At 50.2% G+C, this 23259-nt stretch overlaps 1 protein-coding gene across 5 annotated transcripts in view; it reads right to left on the minus strand.

Annotated features, from left to right (window-relative positions):
- Positions 1–23259, minus strand: part of SAP30BP (SAP30 binding protein) — a 32477-nt gene that overhangs the window by 6692 nt on the left and 2526 nt on the right. For 3 of the 5 annotated variants that reach the window (XM_070479957.1, XM_020885844.2, XM_020885845.2), the window contains exons 3-4: positions 21774–21821; positions 4435–4477 (exon numbers count right to left, since the gene is read on the minus strand). In XM_070479957.1, coding sequence (XP_070336058.1) covers positions 4435–4477; positions 21774–21821 — 91 coding nt within the window. The remainder of the gene's footprint in view (positions 1–4434; positions 4478–21773; positions 21822–23259) is intronic. The other 2 variants (XM_070479956.1, XM_070479958.1) reach the window with 1 other exon arrangement.

A 23259-nucleotide genomic window follows, 5' to 3' on the forward strand; every position in this document is an offset into this window, starting at 1 on the left:
AGCGGCCACATCACAGCCGTGCCCAGAGGAAAGACTGTGTCCTGGGGGTGCTGATGAGTGCTTAAGGCCAGCTGGGAGGTGCGAGGGGCAGACCCACGACTTGCAGCGTCTGTCCCTTTCTCTGGTGTGAATTCTCCCATCATGGCCAATCAATTTCAAGCTACCAACGTGAAGTCATGAGCTCAGGGATGGGAAGACACTCCGCACACGGCTCTGTCTCCCACAGGCTCTGCCCCTGAAACACCCTCCCAGGGTCCTGGAGACTCAGAGCTGCTTGGTGCTGTCCTTCCACCTCAGGCTCTGCTACCCAGGGTCCACCAGAAGCTCAGGGTTCCCTGGGCTTCGGGACTCAGCATTCAAAACTGCTTTGTACATAAATGACATCTATTCAATACAAAATGACCTGCTGGTTATTAACTTCGGGTCCTTCAGCAGTAAACCAATCAACCTCACTCAGTCCACTTCATTCCTGGGAACAAAAGGCCTGATTCTGAAGTGAAGACCCACAGTCCCCAAGGGACAATTCCCTTGGCGATGTGCCCCTGCCCACCCAAGTTTCTCTCTCCCACCATTCCCCTCCCTGCTGCCTCCGGCCACCCTGGCAACTGCAGAGTCGTGCTCTGGATCACCCAGACAATGCGTTGCTTGTTGTAAGATTCTGTCTGTGCTTTTTAAGACGTTTGCTCATGAAAAGGGCTATACAATGAGCAAACAGCAGGCGGAGCGGGGTGGGGCAGGATGAAGGCAAAGAATGAACAACCCAGCACCACTAACACCCAGCAAGTACTCACTGGCTACCCGACATGTGCCGGCCCCGGCGGGACTCTCTCAGCCCCGAGTGGCCGCCTAGACTGCCGGGGGATGGCCAGGTGAGCCTTTCCCTTCTCTCCCGGGGCTGGATTAATATTTTCTTAGCAGATAAGGTACTTTGATTTAAGCTTTGAGCTTCACTTCTCAGCTGCTGCCAAACGGCACTGCACACACTGAGGCTGGAGCTCGAGCCCAGGGACCATCTCCTAACAAGGCTACACGTGCCGGTTCTCACTGTTGGTGGAGTCTCCCTGGACGTGCCCCAGGAGCAGGGCATAGGTATGTCGTCCTGCTGTGGACCGAGACACCAGTGCAGTCTGGGAGCACGTTCCACCATGGGACTGTGTGCTTCTCTTTGCTCAGCCCCTTCCGTCTCCTGCCTCCTGAAGCAAGGGTGACACCTTGATCTCATCCCAACTTCCTCCTTCCTCCTAGCCTTGGGAGAGGCAGGAGTGCTAAGCCCGAGGCGAGGCTTGAGCAGGCTGCAGAGGCCGGCTGAGGGCGGAATTACCCGGGCTGTGCTGGTTCTCGCGTTTTCTAAGCATCAGCACCAAAAGCCAGGAGGGCCAGGGCAGGCTCTGGTTGCACAGCAGGGGGAGACGGCTTCCCTGGGGTGGGGAGTGTGTGTGTGCACGTGACAGAGAAACAAAGAGTGCCCTTTGGCATTTGCCAGGAAAGCCTTTTGGAAAAACAGGGTGTGACGCTGTTGCCATTAGCAACCCAACCACCCAAGTGGTACACAGTGTGTGTGGGGGGGAGGTCCTCCCAAGCTCGTGGGCTAGAACTGGGCTGGGAACAAGAGAGTTCCTCTCGGGAGCAACGGAATGAAGGGACACATTCAGGAAACACGGTAAAAGTTTCTCTCGCAGATTTCAGGAGCAATCTTCCTGCAACTCTGTCCTTTCTAAGTCTCAAAATGCATCTAAAGCAGAAGAAATGAGACCCGCACATAGGGCTGTTGGCGCTGCCACAGAGCCTCAAATCAATCTCCCTGGAAACACATTGAGACGCGTGTCCAGGCCCTCGGGGGCAGCCCAGGCCTGTGGCTGCTCTGGGTCTGCGGGGGTGTTCTGGGCGGGCACCGTGCTCAGGCTCTGAGAAGCCTGTGTCAGCGTGATTCACCCTGGGTGCACGCCCACCTCACAAAGCAGCACAGGTATCCACAGCTGCCAGGCATGGATCTGCACAGGAGTGGCTCGTCAGCGGGGTGTTTGTAACAGCGGGAGTGAAGGCATGCCTGGCGGGTGCTGTGGGGCTGGAAGCAGGAGTGGGTGGAGTTTCTGCCTCAGCACAGACACGGAGAACTCAAGTGGATGACCATCCTGGGGCCACTGTTCTGGGGCCACTGTTCCAGGGCCGCTGGCAGGGCACCTGGAGGGGAGGACTGGGTGTCCGCTCCCCTCTGTCAAGCAGCTACAGAGCTGGGGAGCCCTTAGCCAGCTTCTCTGCTCCCCTTTGCTCCATTAAACCTGGGCCTGTCTACACAAGTGAAAATGCTGTCCACACCAGTGGAGCAACCTGAGTCTTCCATCCAGAGGCATGAATGGAAGGAGCTGAGCCCAGGCAAAGGTGGGGACAACTAGGGCGCCATGAGCGGAAACCACTCTGCAGGTCGTCCACCACCTCCTCAGTGAGAAATGGGAAGAGGAATCCAAACTAGGAGGCTTCAAGTTTCACCCGTGTTCTTTATGGGGGAATGGATTCAAGAAACTGTGGTGTAACCCCACAATGAAATAATATTACCAATTAAAAAAAAAAAAAAACTATGGATATGCTCAAAAACATGGAGGGGTCTTAAGAACATTATGGGAAATGAAGAAGCCAGACCAAACAAACAAACAATGAGTCCATTTGTATTAATGGTTCTTGGGCAGGGGCAGTTTTGCCCTCAAGTTGACATTTGGCAATATCTAGAATCATTTTTCATTGTCATATTTGGCAGGGAGAGGAGGCTGCTATTGGTCTCTAGTGGGTGGAGACCAAGGATGCTGCTAAAACACTACAACGCACAGGCCAGGCCGCCACAACAAAGAATTATCCACCCCAAAATGCCAGTAGTGCTGAGGCCAACAAATAAACCAATTTATGAGAAACTCTAAAGAGACAAAACTATAGTGAAGAAAAAGAGATCACTGCCTGCCCGAGGCCGGAGGAGGAAACATGTGCAAGGGGACGGGCACAGGGAACACTCGACAGTCACAGGGACGTCCTTCGTCAGGACTGTGGCAGGGGTTCTGCTCTGTGTGCTACCCCTCACAAAGCTGCTTTCAAACAGTGACAAGGAGAGGAAAAGTCAAAGCTGTTTGTGGACGAGTTTGGGGCCCAGACGGCTGAAGCCCACACACATTCCTGCCAAGTGAGCGCCAGTAGCATGAGCGGAGAGCGCTGCCTGGCTGCGTTCCTGGGGGGCGGCTCCGCCCCTGCCGTCCTGCAGTGAACAGCAGGGACAGGGGAGGACGAGGCTGCGGTCTAGGGCCGGCCTCGTGGACAGCCTGCTCGGGGAAGGCCACGGCTTCCCGGGGGCTGCGCTCTGCTCCCTCTGCCCGTGAAGCCAACTGCGCTGCCCCTCCGGTGCCATTTTCCAAAGATCAGGCTCTTTGGTTTTAGGAAAATATGGGTTTGTTTTTTAATAGGAGAAGAAAGACTCATACCCCATTCATCAGCAAACCTGGGGCTGAAGGGCAGAATCCCGCCGAGCATCTGGGCTGCTCCACGTGGTCAGGGCCCTACCCAGTCCTCCCCTCAGGAGACAAATATCACGAATGGTGTTCCCAACAACCAGAATGGGTCCCCACCTGCCAGCCCCGGTGAAGGCATCCTGTCCAGAAAAAGGACTGGCTGGAGGGGCTGCTGGATACAGCATTTCCAGCCTGGGGCTCCCCCGGGCAGGGCGAGTGAGCCACAAAGGCGCCATCTGGGAGAGGGGAGCAGGAACTCCGCTTTGTGAGGATTAATGGAGTGGGCGGGAAGAGACGGGCAGTCTCGCCGTGGAGAGGGAGGGCCAACCCCCCACAACGTGAGGCTGGGCCAGGCCTTGGGGGAGCCTTTGCCGGACAAAGTCCATGGCAGAAATGAAAGGAGTCAAGAGACCTCTGAAAGGCTGAAGAGGATGGGCTAACGCGGGGCTGGGATGACACGTGGGCCGTGTTCCAGAACCATAACCACCCTGGCCAGTTGCACAAAGGGCCCCAGGCCCCAGGGCTGGGAGGCCTGGTCCCTCCCGGGGACACAGCAGCAAGCCAGCAGAGGCCACATTTGCGCCCTGAGCCCAGGAGCACGCCAGTGGAGACGCGCGGGGGTCCAGGGCCGGAGGACAGGCGCCGGGCACAAGGAGGGCAAGCTCCCCGCTGGAGGGGCCCGAGTCCCTCCTGACAACACCGGCAGCTGACCAGTGGCCATGAAATGCACCATACAGTTGTCAAAGAAGAACTGTTCCCTGGGTGTCTCACCCAGGTGTCTTAGGAAATGCCAAAGGCCCTGAGAGTCAGAGTCCAGAGACAGGCTCTCAGCTGAGCTGCTGCCTCGGCTGAAGCAGAGAGAAGCTGCCTGCGTAGCTGGAAGCCAGCTGACTCTGGGTGAGGCTCAGAGACCTGCCCCTGGCACCCTCCATCCCAGGGTACTCACCAACTAATTCCTGGGGATCTCGCTTTTCTACTTCCGGGTTATCCTGCAAGAGAAAAAGAGAAACACAAGGAGTAAGTGCAGGGCTCCAGACCCAGAGTCACTCTCCTCAGACACCACTCAGGATTTTTAAGGAAGGAGAAAAGGTGGAAGCACTGCAAGGAACCCACAGAGCAAGCCGACACTTTGGGGGTCCTGAGACCCCTGAACCTCCAAATATCCCTTCTTCCTTCATCAGAGCAGCCTGGATGCTCCAGCCATCTGCTTCAGTTTCTCCTCCACGGCCTCCAGCAGAGACCAGCACCCCCAACGCTGAGGAGAGCAACCAGCAGCCAGCCAGCCATGACCTGCAAACCTGGACCCTGCCCACTGCTCCTCTGGGCCTGGCCAGTCACCTCAGAACACAGCACCTCTGCCCGGCGCCCAGGAAACAAGAGGTGGCTAGAGAATCTCAAGACCAAAACCCAAGAGACTATCTCCTCCCAAGAGATTTTTCTTACTTTCAGCTTCAGCAAAAAAGGGAGGCTTTATCACAGGGGCAGTTCATTGAACTGGGGGCAGGCAGGCCGCAGGCCTTCAGTGAGTCACACGCCGCCCTCAGGACAGCCCAGCTCGAGGCAGCTTGACTGTCTCCCAGCTCACCTGCTGGTTCTCTTTACACGGGCTCCGTCTCTCCAAAGAAAGCTCTCTCTGACCTTTCATGCAAGCCCCTGCCCCCAGCACCCACTTCCATGCCGTGTCCTCCGTTCTGGAGGTATACAGAGCCCTAGGGGCAAAGGTTTCTCATCAGACCGCTCCAGATCTCACTGCTCAAAGTAAAGGCTTCCCTGCTGATCCAGTGGTTCCAATGCAGGGCACATGGGTTCAATCCCTCATTGGGGAACTAAGACTCCCATGTGCTGTGTGTCGTAGTCAAGAGAATCCAGTTCTGGCCACGGTCACATGGGTGAGCACCTACTTTCCTTGCTTCTGCTGCCCCAAATGCACAATGGTAAAAACATACCTGTTCTCCCCATTTCTGGAGAAACCGAGCCCCTCAACACAGGTCGGGGTCTCAGGTGCCATGAAATGGCATGATCACAGTGGCAGAAGCTGTGCTCACGAGGTTGGATCTTGTGTCCCCTCGCTTTGGTCAGTGAGGGAGGAGATAAGACAGTAACAATCGCACATGGAGGCAGCCGGGCAGTGCTGTGTATGCCACTCACACGGTGCAACCTGACACCAAGGTGACGTCTCAGAAGGCGGGCACAGGGAGGCCACCAACCCCCTACCCTCCAGGCTCTGTTCTAAGACCAGCAGTTCTTAGGCCTCTTCTCCAAAAAGTCCCTGGGACAGGCCAAAACCCCCTCATTCTTTGGAACAGTGCAGCTATTCATTCGACCTGGACGGGCATAACGTCCAGGCCAGGCTGCTTAGCAACCATCACCCCCAGTTACCCATCCCCTGCCAATCAGGTGGGCAAAGCGGAGGCGCCCCCGGAGGGCTGCCACACCAAATTCAGGTTGGTCATCAATCAGCTGCTCCACAGAGAGCGGGTCTCCACGGGCCCCACAACGATCCCTTTGTAGCTGTGACTCTGGGGGAACCCATGCTAAAGAGTGTGGCATGCTGGGCTGTAAAAGGTCCTTAACTCTCCCTCCAGGGGACAGCTGTCTGGGTGCTCGCTGTGGGAAAACATCACTTAGGCACATCCTACCTCCCCTCTGGGGCCATCTGGCTGGCCCCACAGGCCTGATGCATTAACTCATCAAAGGCTTCCTAGGGCTCTTTCCCAAAGCGCTGCCCTGGGCCCTTTAGAGGCCAAAATGCAGAGCAGCGAGGAAGGAGGCAAAACAGCCACATGGGAATTCTGCTGTCTGCTCCAGGTGAACAGGAAGCTGGTCACCAAACAAGTGAGGAGTCTCATCAAAGGGGAAAGGACATGTTCACACCACAAGCTCCTTGTAAGATTAAAAGGTGTGAGGCTCCTGGGCCTGCCTGTGCCCGGTGATGGGAGGCGGAGCAGGTGGGCAGAGGCGGGGATTCCTGCATTTCACAAGGGTCTGAGCTGGCTTAGCTGAGATTTGTTTAGTCACGTCTTGGGGAGAAAAAGAGATGATGGGGCAAAATCACAAACAGGAAGTCTTTTTTTCTACTTTCAGGCTTTCCTTTTTTGGCCTGGCTCCTCATTTTGCCCCAAATTTATCTTTCTATACATGCTCCCCTCCCCACATTAACCTGGTAGTTGGTTTCAATATGACAGCTGGTCTCTGCTTTTCTATTCTCACAGCGTGCACCTCAAGTCCCATGAAACTATGGCCTCTTATTCAATTCCAAACCAGCACCCCCAGAAAGAAGTTCCGCACCCCTGCCCCTTCCCAGCTGGAACCCAGCTCCATACTATCTGCAAGCAAAGTGCATGGACCCAACTGCAAGCAAAGATTCTCCTGCCTCGAGAGAACCCTAAAAGCCAAACACCTAACTGAGCCTCCGCAGGCTGGGAGCCACAAACTACGGCAAGGTTTTGGAATCTGTGCTTGTTTAGATCCCCAACTTGCGTCAGAGGCGCCTGCGTTTGATTCCTAAGGCCCTGGAGAATCAAACAATGGGACTCTGTGCCTCCTGGTGGCCACACCTCATTACACTTTAGCAGGGAATTCTTCTGCCCTCTGATGTGGACAAGTGGGTTGTGGGTCTGTAGAGCACCTGGGCGTGTGGCGTGGTACCAAGGTGCCCCTGAAGAAGAAAGCCAATGACCCAAGTGCTTCCACATCCAAAAGGCGCCTGACACCCCCCCCCCCCCCCCCCCCCCCGCTGTCCCAACGTGAGCCTGAGAAGGGCTGGACTACACCCCGCAAGGGCCTGGAGCCACAGCAACACATGCTTTCAGAATGGAGTTGGCCGCAGGACACCTGGGACACTGAAGAAAGCCCAGCAAGGACGGAGAGTCAGGGCATTCGGTGAGACCACTAAGGACAGGCGTCAAACACCCCCGAGGTGCTTTTTAGAATCACTTACGCTCAACTGTCCATCAAGGCAACTTTCATCCAATGAAAGCTGCTTGGCGGGTGAGGACGGGACTCCATGTTCAATACAAAGACCCAGGGGGATAGTCATGCCTCAGATACAGGAATTCAGCACAAAAATGAACGAAGTGCTCAGGGTAGTTATCTTGGAAGCCAGCCATGGTGCTGGAAAAAACAACTGGTGAAGTATTTAAAAGGGCTATCTCCTTAGGAGATTGAAGGAAGGTTCACACATTAAACTGCCAGCAGTTCAAAAAACCAGTTTGACAAAACCTGCTAGAGAGAGACTTGGTGTATCCTTAAAGAGGCAGGAGGGGAGCAGGAGAGGACACGAGCAAAAAGCGACAAGAACCCACTGCTCCCTTCCTTCCCCCAAAGCACGGCGTCAGAAGGCTCCCAGGACACCTGCCTGGACTTGTACGAATCCACCCTCCCTGGCCTCTAGGTGGATATTCCGTTGGCCACAGAAATGAACTCAGCCTGGAGATCCAGTTATCAGACAGATGACTGTCTGCATCAGCTGGGAGGCATGAGTCCCAGAGGCCTGGACAGACCTGGACGTGACAGCACACACCCCCTCAGACACCCTGGTGGGGCGCTTTTCACCGGGTTCCTCAGGAAGGTGGAGACAGGGCGTCCTGCCTGGGAGAGCACTGCACATAGCACTTCCCAGGGGGAAAGACCAGGCAAATCTGGTTTTTGCTCTCCAGTTCAACTCCAGGAAAAACAAAGCAAAACAAAATCCGTGTCGTCCCACGAAGCCAAGTGAGAAAGGCAGAAGGAAAGCGCTGAGGCCTCTTCTTCAGGCTGTCTACACCCCCCGTTCTCCCAGGGCTAGGTCCCACCGCTGAGGGTGTGAGGAGGCTGCTGTGGGCTGGGGCCGTCCCTGAGGGCTGTGATCTGAACCTGACAATTTTGGCTTTGTAGTCAGTCGTGCCTGAAACTTGGAAGAATCTAACAGTCCTTTGGCAGGGATCTCATTTTTTGGAATTACGGAATCTGGGATGCAGTTCCCCCTGCAGAGACTACAAAAGTCCGGCCACCAGCAAAACCAAGACCAGAGCAGAGGAAGGAAGTGAAAACAATATGGCTCCATGACACGGGACAGCTGCCGCGTGAGCTGGCAGGTTCACTCGGCAGAGAAGCGGCAGCTCCTGGTGGAGGTTTGTTCACAGCCAACACTTCATCAACCCTTCCGAGCCAGCCCCACAAAGCGCACTTGAAGCTCTGGGGTCCAACTTGAGACAAGGCAAGTTGGCAGCTGGATTCCGCCAAATCTAAACTCTGCCTTTTCTCCCCACGTTCGGGAGCACTAGGCACAGAGAAAACCCTCTGAGCAGAGGGCAAAGGACAGTCGCTCCCTACTCCGGGGAAAGAATGTTCCAGACTAGGTTTTCTGGCTGATGATGCAATGCTGCATCTTAAAAGTAGGGGGCAGCTGGGGAGGCAGATCAGAGAAACAAAGCCTCCCAAATCTTCTGCCCTTTCAGACCTGGGGCTGTCCGAGCAGTTACAAAGCCCTGGTGACATCTCACTCCATGAGCAGAGATCTCACTCAAAAAGAACCCTCACTGTGGCCTGAAGCCCCGGGCACACTCTGCTGGCCATGTCGGCCTCTTTCCCTGCCCCAGGGTCCTGGCAAGGCAGCTCCTTGGATCAACCCCTCCCCAACTCCAGCCTAGGAAGCCCCCTTTATAGACTTCAGACCTCTGCTCAAGGAAGCAGTCCTCCACCCCACCCCCACGGGGCCAACGAGGACGCCTGCCCCGTTCTGTGAGCTCACTGTCTTGTTTGCCATTGTGTTCCCAGCGCCTGCAACAGCCAGTGCCCTGCCCACAACAGGCGCTCAAACACGGATCACACACCCACACACAAACACGGAACACACACACACCCTCCCCTCCTCCCCACCGCCACCCACGCCTAACCAGCCAGTGGTCAGTTTTTCTTCAGTCCCGTTTAGGGTTTCAAAGCAAACATCACCCCCAGACTCCAAACCTGTTAAAGTCCACAGGTAGTTTCAATGTGTGGACTCAACATCAGAAAGCAAGGTGGCAGAGAAGCTAAAGGAGCAGAACTGCAATAAAGGCTGATACAGGGCAGGCAGGAAGGTGTGTGTGGGGGAGCGGGGGGCACCAATACAGAATTTAAAACACCTTAAGTCTACCTTGTTGCTCCTGATGTGAAGACAAGGAAAAAAAAAGAATTATTGTAAAGTTAATTCATTTATTTATTCCACAAATAACTTACCAAGCATTTATTATGTACCAGGCAATGGGCCAAACACTAGGCATGTGATACGAACAAAACTCAGTCTTGGGGAATAATGTTAGGTATCACGCTAAGCACTTCAGTGAAAGATCTCATTTAGTTCTCATGACAGCCTCGTGAACTTGTAGGCAGACAATCCTGCTGTTTCAGGAGCAGAGGAAGCCCCGAGAAGGCCGCCTGAAGGCTTCAAGCTGACGGACAAACGAGGTTTTCTGTGACACATGTGAGTCACTTCAGGATGCCCAGAAAGCAGCCATTACAAATGGCTCCAAGCTCCAGAATAAAATCATTGTGGTCTGACAGACAGTGTCAGGGGCATGGACGAGAGGCAGTAACCCTAAGACTCAGCGGCAGTCACTGAACCCAGCGCCGCGTGGGGGCAGGCCCCTGAGGTGCAGACCCCTGGCAGGGGTTGCTTCACCTACACACCCAGAAGAAAGCCTGTCACCAGCACATTTCCTTCAGTTGTATCCTGCTGATCAGGATTGAGCCACTGCCACGGCAGGCTGCCTGCCTGCGGATGGAAACACTCAACTTATCAGAAAAATGGGCGGAAGCTGGTGGGGCCATTTCGGATTCAATGGACTTGCCTTCACTCCCAGCTCACTGCTGGGAAGGCTCAGCTCCACAAGCAGAGAGGTTTCTACAGGAAAGGGTTAAACAGGCGTCTGCCAAGACAAACTAAGCCAGCCCCAGGGCTGGCCTTGGAGATGGAAGCAAAGGCAGGGAGGGGGAGAGAACAGTTTCTCTGAAATCCTGGCTTCAGTAATGCCTACCATGGCTCCACACGGCGCTGAGGCTCTGTCACGTGGAACCACCCAGACTTCATGTGAAGGCAAGCTCTGGCTGGAGCGACCTCCCAAGGGGAGACAAAGCCAACTATTTCAAATGTAACCACAGACCTGATTAGAGACACCTAAAGATGCAGAGAGGGGAATTCTTTACCACTGAACCACTTGGGAAGCCCAATGTTAATACAAATGAGTAAAATCCTGTCAAACCCAGGAATCCTACAGTAGCATCTCAAGGGACATGGACTGAAGCAAGGAACAGAGGTGAGAAGTGCCGGATCCCTAATGACAGGCAGCTTCCCTTCTGCAACCTAAATTTCGAAAAGTTAAGTCCTCACTGGGGAAGGAGGCACCCAGCCACACCTTGGTTAGAAATCCGTGGCATGTGGCCCCGAAGGGAAGGAAGTCTGCTGGGGCCGGCGCGGCTGATGGGCGGGTGGACTGGGCATGCAGCGGCTCCTTCTTGGATGCAGAACCACGCAGGGGCGGGGTGGGGCTCCTGGGAGTCTCCACTTCAGCTGAGCGGGGCGAGTGCTGTCAAGAAGGCCCTGCTGGCAGCTGTGGGGCTGCCAGGACGGGGGGTGAGAGGGACAGTAATGGTCCTTCTTCCCTTTGCAGGAGATCACAACTCCCAGCAACCGTAACTTTCCTCCCAGCGGTGTTTCGGCTACATGTGTAGCCAAGCTGCCTTCAGAAGGCGGCGAGGCAAAGGACCTACCTTGGATTTCTTTCAATCTGAACAAGAGAGCTATTTGCACAGTGTGCCCTGCCTCTGTCCTTCTGTCTGCTGCTCAGATCAGATCATCACCCAGATGGACTTGCACACCCTAGCCTGGGGTGGCTGGGTTCTCCCTGGCATGGGAATTCTGTCACTCACTCTGTGAGGGCCACCTCTGCCTTGTTCAAGAGCAGCCCAAAAGAAGGCCAAGCGGCCACTCACTGTGGTGAGAGCAAGGCAATGCTAGTGGTAAATAGGCCTGGGCATTTTCAACAGTTCAAAGGCCAAATTACAACGGCCAGAAGACAAGACCGGATGGCTCACAAGCCGGGAATGGTCAAGGGCCATTTCCTTCTGTGCACGTAGGTGAGTCATACTGTCTTTTTTTTTTTTCCTTTCCTAATCAGTACTCAAAGGATCATGGGTCTGGGAGGCAGAACACCGGGGCAGGCAGGAAATGAAAACCATCTCTGAAAGGACCAAGCATACATCCTCCTCCACACACCCTCGACAGAACTCACCAAAAGCCAACATACATCCATCAAGTCTCGTAACACCCCAGTGAAGCAGACTATTATTTCCACTTCACAGAGGAGCTAACCGAGGCAAAATACAATGAAGCAGTTTATGCCCATAAATGTCAATGTTGGAATTCAAACTCCAGCCTGACTGCAAAGCCTAGAAATACCATTTCCCAACTTCTTGCCTCCTCCCTTGAGACCAGGAGGCTGTGAATAGCCACAATTTCTATGAAACCCTTGGTTCAACCACTAGAGAAAGTGAAAGTGTTAGTTGCTCAGTTACGTCCGACTATTTGTGACCCCATGAAATAGAGACAGCCAGGTTCCTCTGTCCATGGGATTCTCCAGGCAAGAATACTGGAGTGGGTAGCCATTCACTTCTCCAGGGGATCTTCCTGACCCAGGGATCGAACATGGGTCTCCTCCTGCATTGCAGGCAAGATTCTTTACTGTCTGAGCCACTCAACATTAAAGAGCCAGGAGGTGAAATTCCTCTCCAGGAATGACTGCACAGCAGGTCACAGGCAGGCAGGCGTTACACCCTCCACTTAAGGAGAAGATGGCTAGATCTATTATCTTTTAACTACAGTGATCAGGGGAAACAGCTCAAGAATTCATGGTGCCCCAGTGAGTAATGTCTGAGCTTACATGAACGGAAGGGCAGGTCCTGAGGACTTACTCACCTACACACTGGGTGCTGCCACCACGTCCTTAGCCTAGAGATTTCCTGGGGGCTTACAGAAGAAATGCTACTAAATCCCGAATCCTACTGAGCCAGCCTCCCTTACTGGGTGAACAATCCCATGGACTTCCAATGAGAACTTACATTTTAAAGAATGAATTATTTCTTGTGACTTGTGTGAAGAGCACGGCACATTTCCTGTCCATTAGGGACTCTCACTGGAAAGAAACTGCCTATACAACACTTTAGTTAACAACAACTACAAAAATACTTTCATATTTTGCTATTCTGATGTGCCATTTCTGGATTTTACCTTAGCTGAATATATGAGAAGGACTAAGGGAACTGGTGTGAAAAAATGTGTTGCTACTGACTGGCATTACTAGTAGAACAAAAGTTGGTGAAATCTCAACCTTTTCTTCATCATTCTCCATTTGTTGAAAGTATTTAGAAAATTATAAAAACAATCTTCCCTAGTTTTATTGAGATATAAAACCCAGCCTGTAATTCTCAACTGTAATTTTTCATTTATGCCATATTATATAATTAGGTTTCCCAGGTGGCTCAGAGGTAAAAAATCCACCTGCCAATGCAGAAGACACAGGTTTGATCCCTGGGTTGGGAAGATTTCCTGGAGAAAGAAACGGCAACCCACTCCAGTATTCTTGCCTGAGAAATCCCATGGACAGAGGAGACTGGTGGACTACAGTCATGGGGTCATAAAAGAGTCAGACTAAAACAACATTATAGAATTACCCAGACTACTGTAATACTGAAGATGTTTATAATATAAATGAGAACAAAACTGGATACAAAATAGTTACCCTGTTACACAGGCAAACCTAAAAAGATGGCAGAATGAAAATGGCAACACTGTCAGGATCATGGTATTAGGTGATTTTTTTCTTTCATTAAATAGTCAATCTTGCTATTATGATAGTCTTACAAGAAAATATGCACACAATAAAAACAAAACCCTGACAAGATAACCACCAGAAAAAATGCCATATGACCCTTTCCATGTCAAAGAGCTCTAATAGGTCCATATTTAAACTCTAACAAGATAACCTTTGCTGTCCCATCCTAAAAAAGAATTCTGTGGAACAATCCACAAGGGAGGCTTCCCCAGAAGCTCCAAGCAAAGGCATACAATGGTCCCATCGCTGCTGGCTGCAAAGGGCCTCTGGTTCCTCTGCCACCCCCACAACCTGCCTCTGGAGTATCCTTCAGGATAACTAGAATCCTATGCTGCTTCTTCGTGAAAAGTCTGGCATCTCCTTTTCTGATTCTAGAGCCCTGAAGGTACAGCCAGCAGACCCAAAGCCCAGGGAGGAAAGCATTTGCTCTGCACGGATCCCGCGGAAGCTGGCGTCTCTTCCCTTGTGTGGTCACCAAGAGAATGCTGGCAGGCTCCTGAAGCTCTTCCTAGAATGGGTGTCAACAACAAACTCCAGGGAAACAAGCTCTGTGGGCTGCTTTCGGTCTCCAGGCCTTTGATTCTGACATTTTCAAAGATCATTAATAATGCTGGGTTGGGGAGAAGCGGCTGGAGAGGGCAAGAAGAGTGCGGATTACTGAGTCAGTTCTGCCCCAGGCAAATCCTTCATCTCAGTTCCGGGTCAGTTAGTAACACTCTGCGACCAGGACGCTGGTCCCTCTTGAGGGAGTTCAGGTGCGTACGTGCAGCCACTGAAGGCAGAAGCCCACTCACCCCGCTGAGCCAGGCCTCCACCAGGCCCCACTGCTCTGAAACTCGGTGAGTGTCCACCAATGCAGTGGTGCCCATCAAGGCACCCCCGGAAATGGCCACGAAATTTACAAATTTCAAGGGAAACAGCAACTACCCGACATCGTGTCTGATGCACACTAATTTAAGGGTTATTTTCCCACACGGCCACACTAAATTGTGAGGCTCCCCAGGTGGCTCCGTGGTGAAGAACCTGACTGCCAGTGCAGGAGATGCAGGTTCAATCCCTGGGTTGGGAAGATTTCCTGGCGACGGAAACAGCAACCCACTCCAGTATCTTTGCCTGGGAAATCCCATGGACAGAGGAGCCTGGTGGCCTACAGTCACGAGTTAGCAGCCAAACAGTAACATACTAAATCATGAGGACACTGATGCTGATTGTTTGGAGAACATCACTTACTGAACAACTGTTAGGTTATTTCTTTTGGCCTAAGAGTTCTGCGAAAAATTCCTGTGACATCAAGGGTGCTGTGAACAGAGAAACTATAGTAACTTCTGACCTCCAAGATAGGGACAGAATCAGACAGCAGAGCACTGCTCAAAACCCCATCTCAGGCTGAGAAAGAACACGTCCCTACACGCTCTCCCCTATCGCTGCCTCTGCTGCCTGGGATCACAGCCCCGACTTCAGACGTGCCCAGCGTGGTTGAAGTTTGCCTGTTGGCCCACAACTGGGGGGAAGCCACGCCAGCGCTCAACCCCAGTCTTCCGACTCCAAACCTACTAGACTGACTCTGGGCTGTGAATTCCTCATTTTTGCACTACTTTTGGGGTTTGAAGGATTATTGAAATGCTTTCTTTGAACTAGGGTTGTTCACGCCTTTTAAAAAATGCTGGAACAATTTTTTCCCCCACCCAATGTCACCTTCTTGACCCGGAAACACTATTTTGTTTTGACAGATGTTTGCTCCTTGGGCTTCGAGGATTTCTTCCCTGGGTCAAAGCCTGGACCAGCGCACCTCGCCCCGCAGTGGGAGGCTGGGCCTCCCAGTGAGTTGCCCACAGGCTGCTCCAGCTCACCCGTGCCAGCTCTCAGTGCCCGTGTTTGTTTGCAGAGGAAGAGTGTCAGGGACGGTGGGTGAGTGTAAATACCTTTATCCACAGAACAGTGGGAGTGGGGGGAAAAAAATAAACAAGGGGAAAAGTTCCAGGGCAACTGAGGTAAAACAAGGACAAAGGAGGGTGGCGAAAAGGGAAGCTTGTGGGCCAAGGGCAAACAGATGTAGGAAGCACTTGAGCTTCGGGGGCCCATCCCGGTGGTGAGGAGCCGGACAGAGGGCTGCCCCGCCCGGTCTGACTCCGTCTAGGACAGCAGCGCCACCTTCTGTTGAGTGACCGGAACACCTGAGTCTGGCTGCTTACAGAGGAGGTGAGGCAAGAATAAGACCTGATGGAACAGAAGTGCCTGGGCATCTTGCTTCCTGCGGGACACTGCCACCTCCTCCAAGCTCCTTTTCTCTAGTTTAGGGCCAACTCAGCAACCCCAGGGCCCGATCCCTGCCACCCTGGGCTGATGGATCAGGAACATAGGCTCCCTATGTGGCGGGTGGGGGTGGGGCCTGGAGTTCTCTTTTCTTCCTCAAACTCCCAAATATGGGGCTCTGCACTCAAAGGTAACCCAAACATCAGCATGATAAAAATGAGGGCCATTTCCAGTCTCTGTATTCTACTTTTATAGTCCTCAAAGTCAACAGATAATAAAGTTGGAAAATACACAACTTTGCTTATCCACAATGCCAAGTCCTTTCCAAAGAAGCACCTTGGGGGTTTACTCCAACTCCAACCCTCACATTTCTTTTAGGACACCGGTGACTAGTGGTTTCATAAAAGGCCCAGAAACAGAGTTCACTACCTCCGGAAGCAGCCTGACTCACGTTTGGCCTGAGAAGTCGGGCAGTTCTTTGTTCAGTTCAGTCACTCAGTCAAGTCCGACTCTGCAATCGCATGGACTGCACCACACCAGGCCTCCCTGTCCATCACCATCTCCCAGAGTTTACTCAAACTAATGTCCGCTGAGTCGGTGATGCCATCCAACCATCTCATCCTCTGTCGTCCCCTTCTCCTCCCACCTTCAATCTTTCCCAGCATCAGGGTCTTCAAATGAGCCAGTTCTTCACATCAGCTTCAGCATCACACCTTCCAATGAATATTCAGGACTGATTTCCTTTAGGATTGACTGGGTGGATCTCCCTGCAGTCCAAGGAACTCTCAAGAGTCTTCTCCAACATCACAGTTCAAAAGTATCAATTCTTCGGCGCTCAGCTTTCTTTATGGTCCAACTCTCACATCCATACATGACTACTGGAAAAACCATAGCTTTGACTAGATGAACCTTCGTCGGCAAAGTAATGTCTCTGCTTTTTAACATGCTGTCTAGGTTGGTCATGACTTTTCTTCCAAGGAGCAAGAGTCTTTTCATTTCATGGCTGCAGTCACCATCTGCAGTGATTTTGGAGCCCCCCAAAATAAAGTCTGTCACTGTTTCCCCATCTATCTGCCATGAAATAATGGGCCAGATGCCATGATCTAAGTTTTCTGAATGTTGAGTTTGAAGCCAACTTTTTCACTCTCCTCTTTCACTTTCATCGAGGCGCTTTAGTTCTTCTTCGCTTTCTGCCATAAGGGAGGTGTCATCTGCATATCTGAGGTTATTGATATTTTTCCCGGCAATCTTGATTCCAGCTTGTGCTTCATCCAGTACAGCATTTCTCATGATGTACTCTGCATATAAGTTAAATAAGCACAGTGATGATATACAGTCTTGACGTACTCCTTTCCCAATTTGGAACCAGTCTGTTGTTCCATGTCTAGTTTTAACTGTTGCTTCGTTACCTGCATACAGATTTCTCAAAAGGCAGGTCAGGTGGTCTGGTATTCCCATCTCTTTCAGAATTTTCCACAGTCTGTGGTGATCCACACAAAGGTTTTGGCATAGTCAATTAAACATATGTTTTTCTGGAACTCTTGCTTTTTCAATGATCCAATGGATGTTGGCAATTTGATTTCTGGTTCCTCTGCCTTTTCTAAATCCAGTTTGAACATCTGTAAGTTCACGGTTCACATATTGTTGAAGCCTGGCTTGGCGCATTTTAAGCATTACTTTACTAGTATGTGACATGAGTGCAATTGTGCAGTAGTTTGAGCATTCTTTGGCACTGCCTTTCTTTGGGATTGAAAACTGACCTTTCCCAGTCCTGTGGCCACTGCTGAGTTTTCCAAATTTGCTGGCATATTGAGTGCAGCACTTTCACAGCATCAACTTTTAGGATTTCAAACAGTCCAACTGGAATTCCACTACCTGCACTAGCTTTGTTCACAGTGATGCTTCCTAAGGCCCACTTGACTTTGTTATATGAGGGCAAACATCTTCCCTGCAGTTCTCTGCGTTCCTTGAGTTCCACACGGGGCTGCCACAGGCCTGCCCTCATCAGACCTTCAAACAGCAGACTGAACTTCCAACGATGCCCCTGGTCTTCCCTCTCCCAGCTCCTTAACGTTCTTCACCTGACGTGATTTTAAGTCCCCTCGCCTCTGCTCTCCTCAGAGCACACTCCGGTTTAAAATGCAGCTTCCAAAACCTCACAACAGGCCCAGTGACACGTGTGGCTGGTCTGGGAAGTGAGCGGAGGGGGCACTGGTCATCACAACTAACTACTGAAAGCTAAGTGCCTGGTACATTTCGTTAACCCTCATGAAACAAAGGAGGCAGATTTGATGATGTGGGTTTATCATCCCTGGGATGCTCTGCTGTCCTCAACGTGCTCAAGACACCCGTGAGGCTAGCAGTCAACAGACATGCAGAGCGCAATGAAAGCAGCTCATAGTTAACTAACATTACCCACCCAAGATTTTTGGCTTTGAAGAACAGTGGTTCTCAAAGTTGCTCTGTGGACCCCTGGGGGTCTACAGGGTCAAAAGTCCTTTGTATTAAAATACTGAGTAAGACACTGATTTGCCCTTTTCACTGTTACAGGATTCCTTGGTGGCTCAGACAGTAAAGTGTCTGCCTGCCATGCAGGAGACCCAGGCTCAAGCCCTGGGTCAGGAAGATCTCCTGGAGAAGGAAATGGCAACCCACTCCAGTATTCTTGTCTGGAAAATCCCTTGGATGGAGGAGCCTGGTAGGCTACAGTCCGTAGGGTCACAAAGAGTCGGACAGAACTGAGCAACTTCACTTTCACTGTTACATTTACAGAAGTAAAAATGCTAACTTGTTGGTCCTTTAGAATAAATTGAGGCAGCTGCACCAGATTTAGCAGTAGTTATAATCTTGGTTTAAAAAAAAAAGTCAATTTCACTTAACAGTATCCTTGGTGGAGCAGTAAAAATGATTGACCTCGATCCTTGACTTCTCTGAGTCCTTTTTTTTTAAAAAAAAAAAACATTTTGCGTGACTGGGTTACAAGCTGAACTAGCTGCTTTCTTCATGGAACATCATTTCCACTTGAAAAAGTAACTGAAAAACTACCATTATTCAGACTCACGTAGTTGGCAGGTGTTTTCTTAAAGACTAAATCTGTCTCTCATGGTTATTTACTGGCGATAAGATTCAAATTCTCAAGCAAAGACTAGAATCTGAGAAAGTACCTATTTCCCACTGTGAGCACGACTGCTTTCTGATATTTATTGGCTTGTCTGATGAGATCAGTAATGTTGTTAACAAATAAGCATTTTTTTTGGACACTGTAGAACAAAATGTGTCAACATTTAGGGGACCCACATTATGCAGTAAGCCGACACTGTCCAAATCATCAGTGTCTGATGATGTGATATCAAGTAGGAGAAAAAGAGGCATTTATAGTGGGAGACACCCAAGGATTTTAACGAAGCAGAGAACGAACAGTTCATTGATAAGGATTCATATTCCTGTTGCAACTAACCTTTAGGAAACTACCATCTGTTGAGTTTTGATGAAGTGTCAAAGAACATCCATAGGACTTGCAGGGCTACCAAAATACTCTTTTTCCAATAATCTGCTTGCATCACACCAGAGTTTCCTCAAATTCTTCAACGAAAACAACCTAATGCAACAGACTGAACACAGAAGCAGCTATAAGAACCTATTAATAGCTGCCTATTCAACTAGACATTAGACATTAAGGAGACTTGTAAAATGCTAAAACAGTATCATTTTTTGTTCTAACTTTTTTGGTGGTAATTTCTCACAAAAATGTTATTTATGTTAGTAATAGGTATGTTATTTTTAAATTAAAAAAAAAAACCAAATATTTAAAACATCAAAAGTTCTTTGGGATTCTTGCTTTTGACTGTGTGCAGAAACCAAACTGAGGGGTGGGTGGGAGGTTCGAGAGGGAGGGAATATATGTACACTTACAGCTGATTCACACTGCTGTGCAGCATAAAGCAACACAACACTGTAAAGCAATTATCCTCCAATTAAAAAAACTGTTTTGAAAAGTGCTATAGTAAAAAATTAAAAGCAGATCTTAAAAAGCCAACGTAGGAAGGAGGGCCATCTAGTGGAAAAGAGAGTTATGACATCAACTCATTTGCTAACAAAATAAATGACCTCTCCAGTGACACATCCTAACACTAGAAACTTCACATACTTAAGGCAGAAATATGCAAAGTTAATGGTTTGAGAAACAAAAATATTGTTAAATATTGACTGAAATAAAACTTAAATGTGACAGAAAAGTTCCAGAAAAGGGAGGGGTGGGAGGGGTTTGAGGCGGAGACGCCAGCTTGGGCAGAAGAGGAAGCTGGGGCAGGACCAAGCACAGGGAGCACACAGCTCACGCCGGGGACCGTTTCCAGCCGTGGGGATGCCACGAGGACTCGGTCTTTCTGCCCTCCCCCCACTCTGCTGGCCACTGGGGGCCAAAGGGCGTCTGAGCTGGTGGAGCTCAGTCTGATTCCGACGCTCACCCTCCACAAGAACTATGTCGAGTCACTCTGAGAGCTGGGTTTTGTGTTGATTTCTGAGGGCTCCCCAACAGGAACAGAAATTGTTCCACAAGGACTCTTCATTCCACAGACTGGAAATTCAAATGACCAAATGAAATAGTTAAGCACATCAGTCAACCTCCACGTGGGACTGAGAAAGGAGAGGCTGAACACAAAAGACATCAGTAAACTACCGGATTTTGCCTATTTGGGGGGTGGGGGGACTGTTTCTCCTCTCTTACACAGGCATGCCATCATCCCTGAGGATCTGCAGTTTGTATCACTGCACTCCAGAAGGGGTGCCAGTTAAAGGGCATGTGCCCTCCTCTCCAGTCAGCCTCGCCAGGAGGCTCCAGGTTCAGGCTGGCAGCTCTAGACAGAGAGGCTCCAAGTCCCATGGATCCTCCTTTTGGTCCACAGCGGAAGCCCTGACACTTGGCGACCCCCTGTGCTCGTTTTAGGCACAGGTTCCAAGGCCAATATACCCAAACACTAAGACAGAAGACAGGCACTAACACTGCTGACCATTTTCTTTCCGCGAGCCCAAGCAGAACTCAGTGGTCCTTGACGCAGGCCGAGGGCCTACCCTCCTACTGGTAATGCTTCGATGGGTTAAGCCTGGGTTCCTCACTAGGTACAGAAAGGAGCTGGTATTTACAGTCTGTGGGACATTCTTCCTTTCTCCTACATGCTGATGCCTAAACTTTCTCGGTAGAATGTTTTCTTATCTGCACCATCCACAGCTCTTCATGCTTTATTTCGATGGTTGCACGCAGTTCTAGCCAATCACAGAATCAGCTCAAATTTGGAACAGTTCATGCTATATTTTTGGACATACCCTTGGTTTTAGATTATAATTGGGGATAGATTATAATTGGGGATAGATTATAATTGGGGATAGTTTTTCTAAATTTCACTACGTCACCTTAAAGGCCTCAGCTGGTTTTAAAGTAGTTTTTACACACAAAACTTGCTCGCTATTCCCCAAGGCCAGAGTGATGGAATTAGTCTTTTTCTTTGGAGGCTGGGGGGCACTTGTCCCCCAAAGAATGCTTCTTTAACAGGCACATTTATGCTGATGCCCAGCACACAGTATATAAAGCTATCCAACATGGGGGGTGGGGGTGGGCTGTGTGTGTCTTAACCTTTATCACAATGGGTCAAAGATGTGTGAATTATTCTCAGCTGCTACTGGGATGAAAAATAAGAAACGACCATGCTGTTTCAAAACAAACCATTCTGTATGGTTTACTGGAGAGTGGAAGGGCACTAGCCTGCAAAAACAAGGCTCAGGCTCAACATCCCCAATAGCTGGGAGAGGTCTCATTTTGTCTGGCCCTCTATGGCCCTTCTTCACGTCTGGACAACTAAAGAGAACCCATAGTGCATGAGGCGGCCCCTGTGGTTTCCTGATTCTAAAAACATTCCTACACCTAACTCACCTGCAGGGGCACAGACCCCACAAAGCCCACCTGGATTTAGAGAACAGGGAGGGGGCTGCAAATTAAGCTGCCTCAAGACAGTCCAGGGTGGTCTCCAGTTCTCTTAAAGCAGGGTTGATCCCCACCCCCATCCCCCAAATTACACTGGTTACACGGTATGTTAGTGGGACAGATCTGGAACCAGACATATGAACTGAGCCATGAGTTAAAAATGCCTTGCTCATATCCAGCCACCCCACCACAGCCAACACCAAATACCTTTGGGTCATCAGCCTCAGGTTTTTCAGTCTCTGAATCGTCATCTTCCTACAAGACAAAGAATTTAAAGGATTAAGCTTAAAGGAGTGGGCCTGAGGTTCTCACATGCATAATTAGGGTATGGAGCAAATTTACCCAGCCTGGGTCGTCCCACCAAGAATCCCTCCCCTACCATATGACCCAGGCTCCAGAGAAAGAGAAAGGGAAAAAGAGATGTTCTGGGTAAGAAAAACAGAACATCAGCCGCTCAAAGTCCTTACTCCAGCAGGGTCATAGTCTATATCAATGAAAATGCCTAAGATTAAAGACTACACACACAAAAACAGAGAAAGGCTGCAATACGCTTGAGAAAAGTTCAGGCCCCATAGGACAAAGCAGGCATGGCACTGCCAGTGAAATACCCATGATTTCAAAGTACAGCTATCTTTTTTTCCTTCTTTGCCTTTCATGTACACAAAGACATCAGACTCAGAACTCCACGACAGCGTTCGCTTGAGTGCCATGACCCCTCACCCCAATGCTATACCCGAGCGCATCAACCCAGCAACATCTGCACATCAGCATGAACAATAGGAAGGCAGGCATCAAACGACAAGGGCAAGTGAACTGGGAAAGTCAGGACTGTCCTGGGACCCAGCTGAGGGGGCCCCGCCTCCATCCAAGCTTTTGGAGAACTAACCCATTCTAGCCAGCCTTGTTCCTTATCCAAATGGCCTGCCTGACACAGAGTACCATTTGGACACAACATTTTCCAATGCATGCCCCAGCCTCACACAAGCTAGCCCACCATTCCACTGAAACCCAATGAAGGTCTAAGATCAGCTACCCTGTCAGGCAACTGTCTCCTGTGTCTGTTCCACTATGAGCACACCCCAATGCATGGGAGCTGTAATTTCACATCCAATGGAAAGTTTCATTTGAAACTGCTGTTTTCAATCACCCTAAATGCTCCCCTCCCCATATCAAAGAGCACACCAGAGGTTAAAATAACCACCACCTGAGAGACTTCAACTAGCCTGATGGTTTTGAGATTTAATTGTTCTGCAAGGTGTCAAGAGAGCCACAGATTTTAAAGACAATCTGCTGCAAATGAAACCCATCAGGACAAATAATCAGAGATGTAGCTCAGCTAAATACAATCACATTTTAGAATGTCTATATTGGGACTGGATGCGAGGCTTTTACTAAAGTGTGAAATAAAGCTTAAATATGGTGAAAATTCTATGCAAAGTAAATGCAGAGGAACACCTCAAAAACACACATCATGCAAATCTGCTGAAGGAAATAGTTATTGGATGTTAAGCCAGTATGTACTCACTTAAGAACAGTCAGGAAAATGAAACAACTTACAAAACTTTTCTAAACAATTTTAGTCAATTCTGAATTATCAGCAATAATGGGGAAGGGGAAACTTCAAGGGATAAAAATATCTTCCAAAAGAACAGAATATACAAAATGCATTTTTGTTTAATTTGCAAAGCATTTT

Source organism: Odocoileus virginianus, chromosome 17 (assembly GCF_023699985.2).
Source record: "Odocoileus virginianus isolate 20LAN1187 ecotype Illinois chromosome 17, Ovbor_1.2, whole genome shotgun sequence".
NCBI lineage: Eukaryota > Metazoa > Chordata > Mammalia > Artiodactyla > Cervidae > Odocoileus > Odocoileus virginianus.